Source organism: Pleurodeles waltl, chromosome 3_1 (assembly GCF_031143425.1).
Source record: "Pleurodeles waltl isolate 20211129_DDA chromosome 3_1, aPleWal1.hap1.20221129, whole genome shotgun sequence".
In the NCBI taxonomy this organism is placed as follows: Eukaryota; Metazoa; Chordata; class Amphibia; order Caudata; family Salamandridae; genus Pleurodeles; species Pleurodeles waltl.
This window is the reverse complement of record NC_090440.1, coordinates 1,773,553,153-1,773,574,465: the sequence shown is the minus strand read 5'-3', so window position 1 is coordinate 1,773,574,465 and position 21,313 is coordinate 1,773,553,153. Positions and strand designations below refer to the sequence as shown.

Sequence of the window (21,313 nt, the reverse complement as noted above, 5' to 3'; positions counted from 1 at the left end):
TTACTTATCTGAAAACTGGTATATCTGCAAAACCTAAATAAAGTGCATTTGATATATAAGCTTGATACAAACTCACAACTGTACTTACCTGCAGCAAAGATACTTTTGGTTCTAGAAATAAAGTAACAAAGTGTATTTTTCCTATATAAAAACATTGGCCTGGAGTTAGTCATTGAGTGTGTGCCTCATTTCTTTACTGTGTGAAAAAAAAATGCTTTGCACTACCCTCTGATAGGCCTAACTGCTCGACCACACTTCCAGAGAAGAGAGCATTAATATCATCTGATAGAGACAACTAGCTGCAGATTCCTTATCTTAGAATTCTTCTCCAGGCATCAGACTGGTTAGGTTAGCCTCTGTTAAGCCTTTAGGGATCCACTGGACTCTGTACACATTGTATCCCATTTTGGTATAGTATATACAGAGCCGTCTTCCTACAGCATTGGTGTAAAGTGGGGAAAAAGTGTTTTGGGATCTCCACCCCCCTTTTGTTTTTCTCAGCTCATAACTTTCAAGACAGCTGCTGAACTGACGAAAGTATACGTTTTGAAAACTTTGTGAAGATTTGTCAAATGGTGCCAAAGTTATTGGCAAAACAAAAAATGTTCTGTCTGTGGTACCTGCCAGTAGGTAATATATATATATATATATATATATATATATATATATATATATATATATATATATATATATATATATATATATATATATATATATATATATATATGTGTGTTTGTGTGTGTATATATACATATATGTTCGATGGCATGTGTAGCTGCAGATACACATACAATGCATAGGGGCTCGGAGTGTTACAAGTTGTTTTTCTTCGAAGAAGTCTTTTCAGAGTCACGAGATCGAGTGACTCCTCCTCTGAGCTAAAGGGTGCATGGGCATCGACTCCATTGTTAGATTGTTTTCTTTCTGCGGTCGGGTTCGGATGGGTTTCCTCTCGCTCCGAGATAAAACTTCAGAAAACCTACTTATTCATCAGTATAGTTTCAATCACGTTTCCCATCTAGCATCGAACTGGTAGCACCGTCGAAACCTTCATCTCGCCCTTCGGGGCGCGTGCGTGCCCAACTCGGGCCTATCGCGTGGAAAGCCTGATGGATCGGACTCCATTCCCATTCTGCCCTCGGTGCCACGCGAAGAACCCCTATGCAGACCAACACCTGGTTTGTAATTTGTGCCTTTCTACAGACCATCTGGAGGAAGACTGCAAGGCCTGTCGATCATTTCGATCAAAGTAAACCCTGAAAGATCGCAGAGCCCGAAGACTCGAAATGGCGTCGAAAAGCACTGAACATCTCAACGTCATGGAGGAAAAGTAGGCGCAGACAGCAGTCTCCATTCGAGACACAGACTCCGAACAGGAATCGGAAGGCGACAGCCCATCACAGCTGGTCAGCATGTGAGTACGTCTCCCCCTACACCCCTTCAGAAAAAACATTCAAAGGCCTTGGGTACACCACTGCCGGAAGGCCATGGTTCGGCCTGGAAAAAGACTGTTGGCGACCGACCTTCGGGTCGGTGCCGAAAAAGGTCACTCTGCCGTCCACCTCGGAGTCGAGTAAATGGATTAAAACCTCCACTCCAGACTCCAGTAAAAGAACCCATTCCTCGGAGTCGAAAATTTGGCAATCGGTTTCGGAGCCGAGACATCCGACTACTTTTTCGGGACCAAAAAAGATACACGCTTCGAAGTCGAAAAAATCCTCATATACAGGGACTTTCCAAAAAATTAAAGCGAATCTCATAAGACTTCTGAAGAAGAGACCGAGATTGAACCAATACTAGAGGTTATGGATGGACAATCGAGAATCCATATACATAGGGAGACAGGAAGAATCATCACTGCACCTCCTTTAAAAACCAAAAGAAAGCTGGCTTTCCAAGAGGACTTAGACTCTGTTCAACCACCAGCAAAAGTGCAGAAACAAAAGGAGAAGCCAGCACCTCTCCATACTTCTCCTCCTCACTCTCCACAGCTTTCTTTCTCACCTCATAATAGTCCACCACCATTGCCTTCTCCAACACATTCATTATACTCACATGGAGATACCGTAGACCCATGAGATCTCTATGACCCTGATCCCATCCCGGACAATGATCCAGACCCTTACCCATCGAAACCTTCTCCTCCAGAAGACACTACTGCCTACACCCAAGTAATATCTAGGGCAGCAGCTTATCATGGAGTGGTTAAGCATTCTGAACCCCTGGAAGAAGACTTTTTATTTAACACACCGTCTTCTACTCATTCCAGATACCACTGTCTCCCAATGTTACCGGGAATGGTTAAACATGCAGACCACATTTTTAATGAGCCTGTCAAAGCTAGGATCATCACCCCTAGAACTGATAAAAAAGTATAAGCCTGCTCCTACTGACCCAGACTAGATCACTCATCAGGTCCCTCCATACTCAGTAGTAGTCAGTGCGGCAAGGAAAAGGGCCAACAGCCATTCATCACAAGATGCACCTCCTCCTGATAAAGAAAGTAGAAAATTTGGTGCAGCTGGGAAGAGGGTTGCCACACAAGAAGCAAACCAATGGAGAATTGCTAATTCTCAGGCACTTCTAGCCAGGTATGACAGGGCTCATTGGAACGAAATGCAAGGTCTTATACAGCATCTCCCAAAGGGGCATCAAAAAAGAGCACAACAAGTGGTGGAAGAGGGACAAGCTATCAGCAATAACCAAATAAGATCTGCCCTTGATGCTGCTGATACAGCTGCAAGGAGTGTCAATACAGCCCTCACAATTAGAAGACATGCATGGCTAGGCTCCTCTGGTTTTAAACCAGAAATTCAACAGGCAATACTTAATATGCCTTTTTACAAGAAACATCTATTTGGTCCAGAAGTAGACACTACCATTGAAAAACTAAGGAAGGACTCAGTTACTGCAAAAGCAATGGGGGCTTTATACACCACACCATATAGAAGCTCTTTTCGCAGACCACAGTTTAGAGGAGCGTTTAAACCACAATCCTCTGAGGCTTCCACCTCCCAAACAAAACAGGGACAACAAACCCAATACCAGAGAGTGGGGGTTTATAGGATCCTATAGAGGACACTATTTCAGAAGCAGAGGTAAATTTCAAACCTCAAAGCAAACCACAACATAAACAGTGACTTCCTTCCCACCCTTCCACTCCACACTTCGCCTCTCTCATTGCCAAAATATCGCCACAGACAATTGGGTATTAGCAATTATCCGCAATGGCTATTGCCTATTATTAATCTCTACCACCCCTACCCCCCCCAAACATTCCACCAAGATACCACAGATTGTCCCCAGAACACACTGTTCTGTTGCAGCAAGAGGTACAATCTCTACTGTTAAAACAAGCAATTGAATTAGTTCCACATTCTCATCAAGGAACAGGAGTATACTCACTTTACTTCCTCATTCCCAAAAAAGACGGCACTATCAGGCCCATCTTGAACTTCAGGCCCCTCAATCTATACATCCTGTCAGAACCTTTTCACATGGTAACTCTGCAAGATGTTATTCCATTACTACAACAACAAGATTACATGACTGATTTAGACCTAAAAGATGTATATTTCCACATAGCCCCTCGCTATCCAAAGGATACAAGCTTTCCAAAATCTCATGCCACACATACAGCAAAATCAACAATATACTGTAAAGTTTATCATGAGAATCCTAGGAATGATGGCATCTTGCAAAGCCATAGTTCCACATGCAAGACTAAGCATGAGTCCTTTACAACAGTGCCTCTCACAACTGGTGTCAGGCACACGGTCAACTTCAGGATCTAGTGTTGATAGACCGCCAAACACATATGTCCCTTCAGTGGTGGAATCACAACAATCTAATGAAGGGGCGGTCATTCCTGGACCCTGTACCTCAGACCATAATCACAACAGACGCATCAGTGATCGGTTGGGGAGCTCACCTCAACAATCGGACCCTTCAAGGGCAATGGGATGCACAACAGAAACAGCTTCATGTAAACCACCTAGAACTATTAGCTGTATTTCTTGCTCTAAAAGCGTTTCAACCTCTTCTCAAACAGAAAACTGTTCTCATAAAAACAGACAACATGACAACCATGTATTACCTCAACGAACAGGGCGGGACACACTCATCTCAGATGTCCCTCCTAGCCCAAACAATATGGAAAGGGGCAATTCACAATCACATTCATGTATTAGCACAATACATTCCAGGGATAGACAATTAGCTGGCAGATCTCCTAAGCAGAAATCACCAATAAACACACGAATGGGAGATTCACACCCAAGTACTTCAAAAGTGCTTTCAAAAGTGGGGGACACCAGAGATAGACCTATTTGCAACAAGCGAAAACGCAAAATGCCTAAACTTCGCATCCAGACACCCACATCCTCTATCCAAGGGCAATGCTCTATGGATCAGTTGGTCAGGGATATTTGCTTATGCTTTTCCCCCTCTCCCACTCCTTCTTTTTCTGGTCAACAAACTGCGTCAAACATCACTTAGCATGATTCTAATAGCACCAACATGGGCATGTCAGCTTTGTTACACAACACTCCTAGATTTGTCTGTAGTACCCCATTCCAAACTCCCAAACAGACCGGATTTGTCAACCCAGAACAAAGGTCAAATCAGGCATCCAGATCCCAATGCTCTCAATCTAGCAATTTGGCTCCTGAAGTCCTAGAATTTGGTTACCTAAAACGTGCACCAGAATGTATGGAAGTAATTAAACAAGCACGTAAACCTACTACTAGACAATGCTATGCAAACAAGTGGAAAAGATTTGTATGCTACTGTCAATCTAAAAACACTGACCCACTTACAGCATCCATACAAAATATTGTATGATATTTACTTCATTTGCAAAAGTCACATTTGGCTTTCTCATTCATCAAAATACACCTGGATATATCTGGATACTTGCAGAGTATTCAACATACTTCTCTGTTCAGAATTTCTGTTATTAAGCCTTCGTAGAAGGACTAAACGCATTATTCCACCTAGAACACCACCTGTTCCATCGTGGAATTTAAATATCGTAATTACCAGACTCATGGGACCACCATTCGAGCCCATGCACCCTTGTCAAGTACATTACTTGACATGGAAGGTCGCTTTCCTTGTAGCTATTACTTCTTTAAGAAGAGTTAGTGAAATACAAGCCTTCACTCTTGAGGAACCTTTTTTCCAAGTACACAAACATAAAGTTGTACTTAGAACTAATCCAAAATTAGTATCTCCTTTCACATCAACCAAACAGTGGAGTTGCCAGTATTCTTTCCACAGCCAGACTCTGTGGCAGAGAGAGCTCTTCATACCCTAGATCTCAAAAGAGCTTTTATGTACTATATAGACAGAACCAAAGATTTTAGGGGAAAAAAAAAACTTTTCGTTGCTTTCCAACAACCACATAAAGGCAATCCTATATCAAAACAAGGTTCAGCTAGATGGATTGTTAGATGCGTACAAACATGCTACATCAAAGCAAAAGACAACTTTTGATTACTCATGGAGCACATTCTACAAGAAAGAAAGAAAGATGTGTCAATGGCATTCTTAGGGAACATACCAATGGTTGATATATGTAAAGCAACCACATGGTCAACTCCTCATACTTTTACAAAACTCTACTGTGTTGATGTTTTTTCACAGCAACAAGCCACTGTAGGCCAAGCTGTCTTAAGAACACTATATCAAACAACTTCAACTCAGGCTAGCCACGCTTTTTTGGGAGGACTAACTGCTTTGTAGACTGTGCATAGCATGTGTATCTGCAGCTACACATGCCATCGAGCGGAAAATGTCACTTACCCAATGTACATCTGTTTGTGGCACGTAGTGCTGCAGATTCACATGCACCTCCCTCCTCCCCAGAATCCTCTAGTTGTTCAAGTTTAACATTTGTACATATGTAGATACATTTTCATTTGCATGGACATCTCTTTGCATTCTTACACTCTATCACTCCTTCCTTCACCCTTTGGGGGAAAACAATCTAACAGTGGAGTCGATGCTCATGCGCACTGTAGCCGAGAGGAGTCGTCACTCGATCCTGTGACTCCGCAAATACTTCTTCGAAGAAAAACAACTTGTAACACTCAGAGCCCAACACTGGATGTCGGAAGAGCTATGCATAGCATTTGAATCTGCAGCACTACATGCCACAAACAGATGTACTCTGGGTAAGTGACATTTTCCATATGTTTTTTTAAAGCCTTTCTGTTGCTCAAAAAGGTAACCCTACACTCAGCACAATAAAGACACACAAATGATATTATGCTTTTTCAGCAGGCTTACCCAATAGCAAGGTGTAGAAAGCTGGCTCTGTATATACTATATCAAAATGAGATATAGTGTGCACAGAGGCCAGGGGTTCCCCAGAGACTTGACAGAGGCAATAATAGATAATACTAATGCTCTATTTGTGGTGGTGTGGTTGAGCAGTCTTTTTTCTGAGGTTAGTGTTAAACATTTGTTGTACACACACAAACAATAGAAGAAACACACACCCAATGACTCAACTCGAGACCAATAGGATATTATATGGAAAAAATATCCTTTGTTAATTTTTTTCTAGAACCACAGCATTCCATTTGCAGATAAGTACATCAAATGAAAGGTATAATCAAGACTTTGAATGGAATCAACAATGTACACAGTTTTTCTTAAAATGGCAGAAAACTATTTTAAAAGTAGACTGTAAGGAAATGCCTCCTTGGCATGGTTACCCCCTGACTTTTTGCCTTTGCTGATGCCAAGTTATGATTTGAAAGTGTGTTGAGGCCTGCTAACCAGGCCCCAGCACCAGTGTTCTTTCCCCAACCTGTACCTTTGTTTCCACAATTGGCACACCCTGGCATCCAGGTAAGTCCCTTGTAACTGGTACCCCTGGTACAAAGGGCCCTGATGCCCGGGAAGGTCTCTAAGGGCTGCAGCATGTCTTATGCCACCCTGGAGACCCCTCACTCAGCACAGACACACTACTTGCCAGCTTGTATGTGCTGGTGGTGAGAAAATGACTAAGTCAACATGGCACTCCCCTCAGGGTGCCATGCCAACCTCACACTGCCTATGGCATAGATAAGTCACCCCTCTAGCAGGCCTTACAGCCCTAAGGCAGGGTGCACTATACCATAGCTGAGGGCATAGGTGCATGAGCACTATGCCCCTACAGTGTCTAAACAAAACCTTAGACATTGTAAGTGCAGGGTAGCCATAAGAGTATATGGGCTGGGAGTCTGTCATACACAAACTCCACAGCACCATAATGGCTACACTGAAAACTGGGAAGTTTGGTATCAAACTTATCAGAAAAATAAATGCACACTGATGCCAGTGTACATTTTATTGTGAAAATACACCCCAGAGGGCATCTTAGAGATGCCCCCTGAAAACATACCCTACTTCCAGTTTGGGCTGACTAGTTTTACCAGCCTGCCACACCCCAGACATGTTGCTGGCCACATGGGGAGAGTGCCGTTGTCACTCTGTGGCTAGTAACAAAGCCTGTACTGGGTGGAGGTGCTTTACCTCCCCCTGCAGGAACTGTAACACCTGGCAGTGAGCCTCAAAGGCTCACCCCCTTTGTTACAGCGCCCCAGGGCACTCCAGCTAGTGGAGATGCCCACCCCCTCTGGCCACGGCCCCACTTTTGGAGACAAGGCCGGAGGAGATAATGAGAAAAACAAGGAGGAGTCACTGGCCAGTCAGGACAACCCTAAAGTTGGCCTGAGCGGAGGTGACTCTGACTTTTAGAAATCCTCCATCTTGCAGATGGAGGATTCCCCCAGTAGGAGTAGCGATGTGCCCCGCTCCCCTCAGGGAGGAGGCACAAAGAGTGTGTAGCCACCCTCAGGGCTAGTAGCCATTGGCTACTAACCCCCCCAGACCTAAACACACCCCTAAATTGAGTATTTAGGGGCTCCCAGAACCTAGCAAGATAGATTCCTGCAACCTGAAGATGAAGGACTGCTGACCTGAAGCCCTGCAGAGAAGACGGAGACACCAACTGCTTTGGCTCCAGCCCTACCGGCCTGTCTCCCCACTTGGAGAAAAACAGCGACGCGTTCCAAAGGGTCCAGCGACCTCTGAAGCCTCAGAGGACTTCCCTGCATCTAAAAGGACCAAGAACTCCCGAGGACTGCGGCTCTGCTCCAAAGAAGAAACATCTTTGCAACAAAGAAGCAACTTTTAAAGACAACACGTTTCCTGCCAGAAGCGTGAGACTTTGCACTCTGCACCCGACGCCCCCGGCTCGACCTGCGGAGAAACAACACTACAGGGAGGACTTCCCAGCGACTGCGACCCTGTGAGTAGCCAGAGTTGAGCCCCCTGAGCCCCCCAGCGATGCCTGGAGAGGGAATCCAGAGGCTCCCCCTGACCGCGACTGCCTGCTTCTAAGAAACAGACGCCTGGTAAAGACACTGCACCCGCAGCCCCCAGGACCTGACGGATCCGACCTCCAGTGCAGAAGCGACCACCAGGTGGCCCTCTCCCTTGCCCAGGTGGTGCCTACCCTGAGGAGCCCCCCCTTGCCTGCCTGCTTTTCTGAAGAGACCCCTGGGTCTCCCATTGAAACCAATTGCAAACCCGACGCCTGTTTGCACTCTGCACCCGTGCCGCTGAGGGTGTACTTTTTGTGCTAACTTGTGTCCCCCCAGGTGCCCTACAAAACCCCCCTGGTCTGCCCTCCGAAGACGCGGGTACCTACCTGCTGGCAGACTGGAACTGGGGCACCCCCTTCTCCATTAAACCCTATGCGTTTTGGGAACCACTTTGACCTCTGCACCTGACCGGCCCTGAGCTGCTGGTGTGGTAACTTTGGGGTTGCCCTGAACCCCCAACGGTGGGCTACCTTGGACCCAACTTTGAACCCTGTAGGTGGTTTACTTACCTGCAAAACTAACAAACACTTACCTCCCCCAGGAACTGTTGAAAATTGCACTGTCTAGTTTTAAAATAGCTTATTGCCATTTTTGTGAAAACTGTACATGCTGTTTTGCTGATTCAAAGTTCCTAAGTTACCGAAGTGAAATACCTTTCATTTGAAGTATTACTTGTAAATCTTGAACCTATGGTTCTCAAAATAAACTAAGAAAATATATTTTTTTATACAAAAACCTATTGGCCTTGAATTGTCTGAGTGTGTGTTCCTCATTTATTGCCTGTGTGTGTACAACAAATGCTTAACACTACCCTCTGATAAGCCTACTGCTCGACCACACTACCACAAAATAGAGCATTAGAATTATCTCTTTTTGCCACTATTTTACCTCTAAGGGGAACCCTTGGTCTCTGTGCATGCTATTTCTTATTTTGAAATAGTACGTACAGAGCCAACTTCCTACATTGGTGGATCAGCGGTGGGATACAAGACTTTGCATTTGCTGGACTACTCAGCCAATACCTGATCACACGACTAAATTAAAAAAAAATTCATTAGAAACTGATTTTTGAAATTTGAGCTATTTTTCTAAATTTTTAAAAGTCCTGCTAGGGCCTTGTGTTAGTCCCTGTTAGCATTTCTTTTAGAGTTTAAACGTTTTGTAAAAGTTTGAATTAAGTTCTAGAGATAGTTTTAGATTCTTAAAAAGTATTTCAACTTTTAGAAACATAATGTCCGCTGCAGAAGAGATAGTGATGAAACTCGACCTCACCCATTACCTGCATCTTAGGGTGTCAGAGTTAAGGTCTCTCTGCAAAATCAAAAAGATAAAGACTGGTTCAAACCCTACCAAAGTACAGCTCCAGGAGCTCTTGGCAGAGTTTGCTCAAAATAACCCCTCTGATGATACCTTCCCAGAGGGGGAAGCTAGTGATGTGGAGGATTTCCCACCTCAAATCCTAGATAGGGAGCCCAGGGTTCCTCAAACCCTGTCTCCACAAGTGATAGTCAGAGATGTTGCTTCTCTCACAGGAGAGTCCAACAGCTCTGCAAGCATTGAGGGCAGCCTCAATGAAGATGACCTCCTGCTAGCCAGGTTGGCCAAAAGATTGGCTTTGGAAAGACAGATCCTAGCCATAGAAAGGGAAAGACAAGAGATCGGCCTAGGTCCCATCAATGGTGGCAACAACATAAATAGGGTCAGAGATTCTCTTGACATGTTGAAAATCCCTAAAGGGATTGTAACTAAATATGAAGATGGTGATGACATCACCAAATGGTTCACAGCTTTTGAGAGGGCTTGTGCAACCAGAAAAGTAAACAGATCTCACTGGGGTGCTCTTCTTTGGGAAATGTTCACTGGAAAGTGTAGGGATAGACTCCTCACACTCTCTGAAAAAGATGCAGAATCCTATGACCTCATGAAGGCTACAACAGGATTAGGTTCAGGGGGGCTCAAAAATCCTCGAGTCAGACCTGGGTTGATTTTGTTGACTACTCAGTTAAAACACTGGATGGTTGGATTCATGGCAGTGATGTAAATGATTATGATGGGCTGTACAATTTATTTGTGAAAGAACACCTGTTAAGTAATTGTTTCAATGATAAACTGCATCAGCATCTGGTAGACCTAGGACCAATTTCTCCCTAAGAATTGGGAAAGAAGGCGGACCATTGGGTCAAGACTTCCACAGGGGGTGACCAAAAGAAAGGGGTCACAAAGACTCCCCAGGGGAAGAGTGTTGAGACATCCAAGGGAAAAAGTAAAGAGTCTTCTACAGGGCCCCAAAAACCTGCTCAGGAGGGAGGGTCCAAAGCCTCTTCACAATCCAATTTTGGGTACAAGGGTAAAAACTTTGATCCCAAGAAGGCCTAGTGTCGTAGCTGTAATCAGCAGGGACACCAAACTGGAGACAAGGCCTGTCCCAAGAAAGGTTCCACTTCAAACTCTACTCCAGCTAACACTGGAATAGCCAGTCTCCAGATGGGATCAACAGTGTGCCCAGAGCAAATCAGGGTTCACGCTGAAGCTACATTAGTCTCTGAGGATGGGGTGGACTTAGCCACACTGGCTGCCTGGCCCACTAATATGCAAAAATACAGGCAGCAACTCTTAATTAATGGGACAAGTGTAGAAGGCCTGAGGGATACAGGTGCCAGTGTCACCATGGTGACATAGAAACTGGTTTCCCCTGGTCAATACCTGGCTGGACAAACTTATCCAGTCACCAACGCTGACAATCAGACTAAAGTACATCCCATGGCTATGGTAACTTTAGAGCAGGGAGGGGTCAATGGCCTGAAACAGGTGCTGGTCTCCTCAAATATCCCTGTAGACTGCTTGGAAATTACCTGGAGTCCTCAGCATGGGCTGAGGTATAACTCAAAACCCATGCAGCCATGCTGGGTATCCCTGAACTGGTGTGTGTCAAGACAAGGCTACAGCGCAAGGCTCAGGGTGAAAAAGTGGTGTTGGAGCCTGGAAAAAGGGCCCAACCCTCCAAGAGAAAAGGAAAGAAGACTGGGGAACCAGCTTCAACTCAACAAGAGAAAGAGAACCTCTCTTCACAGGAAGAAGTTCTGCCCTCTGAGGGAACTGAGCCCATGGAGTTAGAACCTTATCAGGTTGAGCTCTTAGGCCCAGGGGGATCCACAAGGGAACAGTTGTGTAAGGGGCAAGAAACATGTCCCTCTATTGAAGGCCTTAGGCAGCAAGCTGCTGAAGAAACAAAAGGAAAAATCACTGGAACACATAGGGTCTATTGGGAAGATGGACTCCTCTACACTGAGGCAAGAGATCCCAAACCTGGTGCCACTAGGAGAGAGGTAGTGCCTGAGGAGTTTAGGAAGTTCATTCTGACCTTAGCTCATGATATTCCACTTGCTGGGCATTTGGGACAAACCAAGACTTGGGAAAGGTTAGTTAACCATTTCTATTGGCCCAACATGTCCCAGAAGGTAAAGGAGTTTTGTGTCTCCTGTGCCACCTGTCAAGCCAGTGGTAAGACAGGTGGACACCCAAAGGCCCCCCTCATTCCACTTCCAGTGGTGGGGGTCCCCTTTGAAAGAGTGGGTGTGGACATAGTGGGTCCACTTGAACCTCCCACAGCCTCAAGGAACCAATACATACTAGTAGTAGTGGACCATGCTAGTAGATACCCTGAAGCAATTCCCCTTAGGTCCACTACTGCCCCTGCAGCAGCCAAAGCACTCATTGGTATCTTTACCAGAGTGGGATTTCCTAAGGAGGTGGTGTCTGACAGCGGTACCAACTTCATGTCAGCATACCTGAAGCACATGTGGAATGAGTGTGGGGTGGGTGACTTACAAATTCACCACAGCATACCATCCACAAACCAATGGTCTTGTAGAAAGGTTTAACAAGACATTGAAAGGCATGATTATGGGGCTCCCTGAAAAGCTCAAAAGGAGATGGGATGTCCTCTTGCCATGTCTGCTTTTCGCCTACAGAGAGGTGCCTCAGAAGGGAGTAGGGTTTTCCCCCTTTGAACTTCTGTTTGGCCATCCTGTAAGGGGACCACTAGCTCTTGTGAAAGAAGGCTGGGAGAGACCTCTTCATGAGCCTAAACAAGATATAGTGGACTATGTACTTGGCCTACGTTCCAGGATGGCAGAGTACATGGAAAAGGCAAGCAAAAACCTTGAGGCCAGCCAACAACTCCAGAAGATGTGGTATGACCAAAAGGCTGCTATGGTTGAATTTCAGCCAGGGCAGAAAGTCTGGGTTCTGGAGCCTGTGTCTCCCAGGGCACTTCAGGATAGATGGAGTGGCCCTTACCCAGTGCTAGAGAGAAAGAGTCAGGCCACCTACTTGGTAGACCTAGGCACTAGCAGGACCCCCAAAAGGGTGATCCATGTGAACCACCTCAAACTCTTTCATGACAGGGCAGATGTGAATCTGTTGATGGTAACAGATGAGGACCAGGAAGCTGAGAGTGAACCTCTCCCTGATCTCCTCTCCACAGACCCTAAAGATGGCTCCGTTGATGGAGTGATCTATTCAGACACCCTCTCTGGCCAACAGCAATCTGACTGTAGGAAGGTCTTACAACAGTTTGCTGAGCTCTTTTCCCTAACCCCTGGTCAGACACACCTGTGTACCCATGATGTGAACACAGGAGACAGCATGCCTGTCAAAAACAACATTTTCAGACAGTCTGACCAAGTTAAGGAAAGCATCAAAGTGGAAGTCCACAAGATGCTGGAATTGGGAGTCATTGAGCACTCTGACAGCCCCTGGGCTAGCCCAGTGGTCTTAGTCCCCAAACCTCACATTAAAGATGGAAAGAGAGAGATGAGGTTTTGTGTGGACTACAGAGGACTTAATTCTGTCACCAAGACGGATGCCCATCCCATTGCAAGGGCAGATGAATTGATTGACAAACTAGGTGCTGCCAGATACTTAAGTACCTTTGACTTAACAGCAGGGTACTGGCAAATCAAAATGGCACCAGGAGCAAAAGAAAAGACAGCATTCTCCACACCTGATGGGCACTATCAGTTTACTGTTATGCCCTTTGGTTTAAAGAATGTCCCTGCCACCTTTCAAAGGTTGGTGAATCAAGTCCTTGCTGGCTTGGAATCCTTTAGTGCAGCTTATCTTGGCGATATTGCTGTCTTTAGCTCCAGCTGGCAGGATCACCTGGTCCACCTTAAGAAGGTTTTGAAGGCCCTGCAAGCAACAGGCCTCTCTATCAAGGCATCCAAATGTCAGATAGGGCAGGGAACTGTGGTTTACTTGGGACACCTTGTAGGTGGAGGCCAAGTTCAGCCACTCCAGCCCAAGATCCAGACTATTCTGGACTGGGCAGCTCCAAAAACCCAGACTCAAGTCAGGGCATTCCTTGGCTTGACTGGGTACTACAGGAGGTTTGTTAAGGGATATGGATCAATAGTGACACCCCTCACAGAACGTACCTCCAAGAAAATGCCCAAGAAGGTAAACTGGACTGTAGAATGCCAACAGGCCTTTGACACCCTGAAACAAGCTATGTGCACAGCACCAGTTCTAAAAGCTCCAGATTACTCCAAGTAGTTCATTGTGCAGACTGATGCCTCTGAACATGGGATAGGGGCAGTTTTGTCCCAAACAAATGATGATGGCCTTGACCAGCCTGTTGCTTTCATTAGCAGGAGGTTACTCCCCAGGGAGCAGCGTTGGAGTGCCATTGAGAGGGAGGCCTTTGCTGTGGTTTGGTCCCTGAAGAAGCTGAAACCATACCTCTTTGGTACTCACTTTTTAGTTCAAACTGACCACAGACCTCTCAGATGGCTAATGCAAATGAAAGGTGGAAATCCAAAACTGTTGAGGTGGTCCATCTCCCTACAGGGAATGGACTTTATAGTGGAACACAGACCTGGGACTGCCCATGCCAATGCAGATGGCCTTTCCAGGTTCTTCCACTTAGAAAATGAAGACTCTCTTGGGAAAGGTTAGTCTCATCCTCTTTCGTTTGGGGGGGGGGGGTTGTGTAAGGAAATGCCTCCTTGGCATGGTTACCCCCTGACTTTTTGCCTTTGCTGATGCCAAGTTATGATTTGAAAGTGTGCTGAGGCCTGCTAACCAGGCCCCATCACCAGTCTTCTTTCCCTAACCTGTACCTTTGTTTCCACAATTGGCACACCCTGGCATCCAGGTAAGTCCCTTGTAACTGGTACCCCTGGTACCAAGGGCCCTGATGCCAGGGAAGGTCTCTAAGGGCTGCAGCATGTCTTATGCCACCCTGGAGACCCCTCACTCAGCACAGACCCACTGCTTGCCAGCTTGTATGTGCTGGTGGGGAGAAAAGGACTAAGTCGACATGGCACTCCCCTCAGGGTGCCATGCCAACCTCACACTGCCTATGGCATAGATAAGTCACCCCTATAGCAGGCCTTATACCCTAAGGCAGGGTGCAGTATACCATAGGTGAGGGCATAGGTGCATGAGCACTATGCCCCTACAGTGTCTAAACAAAACCTTAGACATTGTAAGTGCAGGGTAGCCATAAGAGTATATGGTCTGGGAGTCTGTCATACACGAACTCCACAGCACCATAATGGCTACACTGAAAACTGGGAAGTTTGGTATCAAACTTATCGGCACAATAAATGCACACTGATGCCAGTGTACATTTTATTGTGAAATACACCCCCAGAGGGCATCTTAGAGATACCCCCTGAAAACATACCCGACTTCCAGTGTGGGCTGACTAGTTTTACCAGCCTGCCACACACCAGACATGTTGCTGGCCACATGGGGAGAGTGCCTTTGTCACTCTGTGGCTAGTAAGAAAGCCTGTACTGGGTGGAGGTGCTTCTCACCTCCCCCTGCAGGAACCGTAACACCTGGCGGTGAGCCTCAAAGGCTCACCCCCTTTGTTACAGCGCCTCAGGGCACTCCAGCTAGTGGAGATGCCCGCCCCCTAGGGCCACGGCCCCACTTTTGGCGGCAAGGCCGGAGGAGATAATGAGAAAAACAAGGAGTCGTCACTGGCCAGTCAGGACAACCCCTAAGGTGTCCTGAGGTGACTCTGACTTTTAGAAATCCTCCATCTTGCAGATGGAGGATTCCCCCAATAGGATTAGGGATGTGCCCCCCTCAGGGAGGAGGCACAAAGAGGGTGTAGCCACCCTCAGGGCTAATAGCCATTGGCTACTAACCCCCCAGACCTAAACTCACCCCTAAATTGAGTATTTAGGGGCTCCCAGAACCTAGCAAGATAGATTCCTGCAACCTGAAGATGAAGGACTGCTGACCTGAAGCCCTGCAGAGAAGGAGACACCAACTGCTTTGGCCCCAGCCCTACCGGCCTGTCTCCCCACTTCGAGAAAAACTGCAATAGCGACGCGTTCCACATGGTCCAGCGACCTCTGAAGCCTCAGAGGACTACCCTGCATCTAAAAGGACCAAGAACTCCGGAGGACAGCGGCTCTGCTCCAAAGAAGAAACATCTTTGCAACAAAGAAGCAACTTTTAAAGACAACACGTTTCCCGCCGGAAGCGTGAGACTTTGCACTCTGCACCCGACGCCCCCGGCTCGACCTGCGGAGAAACAACACTACAGGGAGGACTCCCCGGCGACTGCGACCCTGTGAGTAGCCAGAGTTGACCCCCCTCAGCGACGCCTGCAGAGGGAATCCTGAGGCTCCCCCTGACCGCGACTGCCTGCTTCTAAGAACCCGATGCCTGGTAAAGACACTGCACCCGCAGCCCCCAGGACCTGAAGGATCCGACCTCCAGTGCAGAAGCGACCCCTAGGTGGCCCTCTCCCTTGCCTAGGTGGTGGCTACCCCGAGGAGCCCCCCCCCCCCAGTGCCCTACAAAACCCCCCTGGTCTGCCCTCCTAAGACACGGGTACCTACCTGCTGGAAGACTGGAACCGGGGCACCCCCTTCTCCATTGAAGCCTATGCGTTTTGGGCACCACTTTGACCTCTGCACCTGACCGGCCCTGAGCTGCTGGTGTTGTAACTTTGGGGTTGATCTGAACCCCCAACGGTGGGCTACCTTGGACCAAACTTTGAACCCTGTAGGTGGCTTACTTACCTGCAAAACTAACAAACACTTACATCCCCCAGGAACTGTTGAAAATTGCACTGTCTAGTTTTAAAATAGCTTATTGACATTTTTGTGTAAACTGTACATGCTATTTTGCTGATTCAAAGTTCCTAAGTTACCTAAGTGAAATACCTTTCATTTGAAGTATTACTTGTAAATCTTGAACCTATGGTTCTTAAAATAAACTAAGAAAATATATTTTTCTATACAAAAACCTATTGGCCTGGAATTGTCTTTGAGTGTGTATTCCTCATTTATTGCCTGTGTGTGTACAACAAATGCTTAACACTACCCTCTGATAAGCCTACTGCTCGACCACACTACCACAAAATAGAGCATTAGAATTCTCTCTTTTTGCCACTATCTTACCTCTAAGGTGAACCCTTGGACTCTGTGCATGCTATTTCTTACTTTGAAATAGTACATACGGAGCTAACTTCCTACACAGACACTGCAATTTTCAACAGTTCATGGGGGAAGAAAATAAAGTACAGTTTTTGAAGTAAGTAACAAACTTACAACTTTAGTCTCTGGGGCATAGGTAGCCCACCGTTGGGGGTTCAAGATAACCCCAGACACCCAGCACCACAACACAGGGCCAGTCGGGGGCAGTGGTCAAACAGGAGCCAAAATAATGTGGGCCCCGGTGGGGGGGTATTCCGGTCTGCTTGCAGGTAAGTACCTGCGTTGTCGGAGGGCAAACCAGAGGTCTCTAGAGGAGCACTTGCAGGCCCCAAGTAGGCACCAATCCCACACCCTCGGCGGCACAGGGGCGGCCGGGTGCAGGGTGTACACAGGGCTTTGGGTTCCCAATGGAACTCTATGAGGGAACCCCGGGGGTCACTCAGGCGCTGCAGGTAAGGAACGGGGGCTCCTCGGACAAGCCACCGACTGGATAGGGAGGAAGGCCGCCTGCTGGTCACTGCTGCACCGGGGGTCCATTTCTCTTGAGTCTGGGGGCTGCGGGTGCAGTGCTTCTCCAGGTAGTTGCGGTCAGTGGGATCCTCAAGATTCCCTCTGCACGCATTGTTGGGAAGGGTTGGAGAGGTCAACCCAGGGTGGATACTTGGTTGGAATCGCTGGGGGTCCTCTCTGGATAGTTGGGCCACTGGACCCGGGCTGTGGGCGTCAGGTGCAGAGTGGTTAAGACTCCCGCTTCTGGAGTGGAGTGGGGGTCCTAAGTTGCTGTTTCTTTTCTTTTCTGGACAGTTCTGCTGTCCTCTGGAGTTCTTGGTCCTTCTTGGGTCGAAGGGCAGTCCTCTGGAGTCGGCCAGAGGCCATTGGTCCCGCTGGATGCGTCGCTGGGCAGGTGCAGGTTCTCTGAAGTAGGAGACAGGCTGGTAGGGCTCGGGCCATAGCAGTTGTCGTCTTCCTTCTTCTCTGCTGGTGTTTTCAATTTAGCAGTCCTCCTTCTCTTTGTAGGTTGCCAGGAATCTGACGACTTGGGTGCAGGGAAGCCCTTAAATATTAAATTTAGGGGCGTTTTAGGGGTCAGAGGGCAGTAGCCAATGGCTACTGTCCCTGAGGGTGGCTACACCCTCTGTGTCCAGTCCCTCTGGGAAGGGGGGACATCCCTAATCCTATTGTCCCTGATCCTCCAAACCAAGATGGAGGATTCTGCAGGGAGGGGGTCACCTCTGCTCTGGACACCTTAGGGGTGGTCCTGGCGGAGGTGGTCACTCCTCCCTGTTTTCCCTGATTTTCCCGCTGGACTTGCTGCCAAAAGTGGGGCTTTGTCTTGGGGGGTGCGGTCATCTACACTAGCTGGAGTTCCCTGGGGCACTGAAACTCAAGGCTTGAGCCTTTGAGGCCTGCAGGGGAGGGGGGGGGGGGGGGGGGGGGTGTGCGCTGCGCTGAAGCACCTCCACCCAGGGCAGGCTTTGTTTCGGACCACAGAGTACACAGTGGCACTCACCCCATATGGTCAGAAACTTGTCTGCTAAGGGCAGGCTGGCACAGACAGGTTGGCTAACATACAGAGGACATCTCTAAGATGCACTCTTTGTGCATTTTTCAATAAATACCACACTGGCATCAGTGTAGATTTATTGTGCTGAGAAGTTTGATACCAAACTTCCCAGTATTCAGTGAAGCCATTATGGTTCTATGGAGTTCCTAATGACAAACTCCCATACCATACGCTTAATATGGCTACACTGTACTTAAATGTCTAATAATGGACTTAGACACTGTAGGGGCATATTGCTCCTGCAGCTGTGGCTTCACCTGTGGTATAGTGCACCCTGCCTTAGGGCTAAAAGGCCTGCTAGAGGGGTGACTTACCTATGCCATAGGCAGTGGTTTGTGGGCATGGCACCCTGAGAGGGGTGCCATGTCGACTTTGCCTTTTTTCCCCGCCAGCAAGCCAGTGTGCATGGGCTGAGTGAGGGGTCCCCCAGTGTGCCATAATACATGCTGCAGCCCTTGGGGACCTTCCCTGGCCGCAGGGCCCCTGGTACCATGGGTACCTTTTACACGGGACTTAACTATGTGCCAGGGATGTGCCAATTGTGGGAACAAAGGTACAGTTTTAGGGAAAGAACACTGGAACACTTAGCAAGATCCAAGCACACTTTCAGTCAAAGATTGCATCAACACTAGGCAAAAGTGGGGGGCAACCATGCAAACAGTGGCATTTTCCTACACAAGGCATAAAAAGTAATCTGAGAGTTTGCATACACACAAAGGGGTTGTAGCCCAAGCTAGACGTATCTGGTTTCACATAATCCATTAAAAAAAAAATGAACAAAATAAGTAGCACTTTCCGACTCCAACCTCTAGATGGTGGGATATATGCATTGTATGTGAATCTAGACAAGCGATGCTGCAAAACTATTCTTCAATGTACCATGTAAGTAGTTTCCTATATAGGGAATCCACTAGAAAGATCATTACTGAAGGTGGTTAATGTGTTCTTCAAACAGATCTCCGTTGGATTTTCAATTTACCATCACGTCTTATATCTACTTTTTTATTTGTAATAACTATAGGTAATCGTTATTAGATGGGTCCAGCTCTTCCTTGTCGTACTGATTAAGGTTGAATGCATATTCTAGATATACTCAAACCTGCTTGCAGCATGCTCATTTGATTGATAGTGGCTCTTTGATGGGCAATTCGATGAGGCTTTGAATAGTACCATCAAAAATCAGCTGCATGCTGATAACTTGTTCTTTACAGCTCCACAGTTACATTCTGGGTCTAGAACTTACATCTATTGACTTCAGATATTTCTTCACAATGCTAATTGTCATTAGCCTTAGCATTATCCTGCCTGCAGTAAGAGGTGCTGACTGAGACTGGCACTGAGAAATCTGGCAAAGGACCCTTAAAACCCATTTAATAGGGAGTGGCTATCTTCACACACTGTCACAATAGATAATACAATGTTTCCCCATGTTACAGCTTAGCAGTTCATCCACAACATAAATGAGTTGCTTCCAATGCCCCTGAAGTGGTGTGTGTGTACCATAACTTTCCTCAGGGAGTATGGATCCAACAGATGTAGGGTGTCTTGATAAAGCCTTGTCTACACTTGTTTCCCAGGAATACTGTCTGACCTCTATTGATCATGCAAAACCAGGTTTGATAAAGCAGCCATATATCCTAGTGAACACTATTATAGAATTGTAGTGCGACTGTAGAGGAGTCTTTCAAATCCGCTGGATAGCTACTCTCTCTTGTCTTTTAGTTTTATTGTCAATAATATTCACCACTTTAGTGTGAGTTAAGTAATCCAGTAAGTCTTGGTTCGGATGCTCATGACCTGCTTGTTAAAACTACAACAATCTCATTTCTGGTACGTTGCTGAAGTGGGGACTGACTGAGTCTGTGGTCTGGAAAAAGATTCTTGATTCCACCTTGCAGTACTTACTCAATATATTGAAAATGTGCAGCTGAAGAAATGTTATCTAGTAAAACAAAATTTGATGAAAATGTAAGTTGTTCCATTTTGACTCTTTCATTTAGGTAGCTATGAATGTGTATGAGCTGTCATCTGCTGCTGGATTGCCTTGTGAGATTGATCCAGCCTTAGTTGTAGCACTGTCCTCTCAAAAGTCAGGTAAGTTTTTGCACAACATTGTGTGAACTTTAGCCTTTCCTATCACCAGGCCCTCTTCCCCTCTGTCATTTGAAAATGTAAGTATGTATACGTTTTAAAGTGCGAGTCTGTGTGTTATTTAAATATACGTTACTGACTTTAGAGATACCCACTTAAAAACATACGCAATATTTTTAAAGAAAGGAAGCTTCAGTTCACATGTGGCTAACTTTAATATTCAATATGAAACACAGTAATCTGTTTATCTTAATTTACACTCCGTTCCATTTTGATCACACTCAAAACGTTTCTTCCTCTTTAAAATATTTATTGTGAATTTCGAAAAATTTATAATAAGCTACAACACAATTCATGCGTACAAAACATTCTAAAGTTAGACTCTCACTTAATAGAGCTAATAATAGCCTGCTCGTGAAGTGTTGCTGCATGACCATATTCTTGTGCTACCTCAAAGAGTGCTCATGGGGCCACTGGCCATAGCTTGCCAGCATAGTGCCATTTTTACTCTATAATGTCAGTGAAACAAGCGGAACTGCTGTTAACATTGAAGATACAATGGTTGTTACAAGGGCATCTGGATAATACTCCTGCAAAAACAGTAAATAGTTAGTGTCATCTTAGGGTAGTGGTCTGTTGAAATGTTAACAGCAGAGCTACCAATGATTTCTTTAGGAATGTAAGTATGCATATGGTTTTTAATGCCACAATAGTTCAGTCAGTTGTGAAGAGAAGACTAATCTCTAAATGTGACCCAATGTAACTCAACATATCTGCCTAGTACAGCTGTATTGCAAAAGGCATAGAGCACGTTT

General features: G+C 46.3%; 1 protein-coding gene across 1 annotated transcript in view; it reads left to right on the top strand.

Moving 5' to 3' along the window:
• Positions 1-21,313, top strand: part of NCKAP1 (NCK associated protein 1) — a 906,912-nt gene that overhangs the window by 682,613 nt on the left and 202,986 nt on the right. Inside the window, exon 27 of the mRNA XM_069225777.1 lies at positions 20,408-20,501. Coding sequence (XP_069081878.1) covers positions 20,408-20,501 — 94 coding nt within the window. The remainder of the gene's footprint in view (positions 1-20,407; positions 20,502-21,313) is intronic.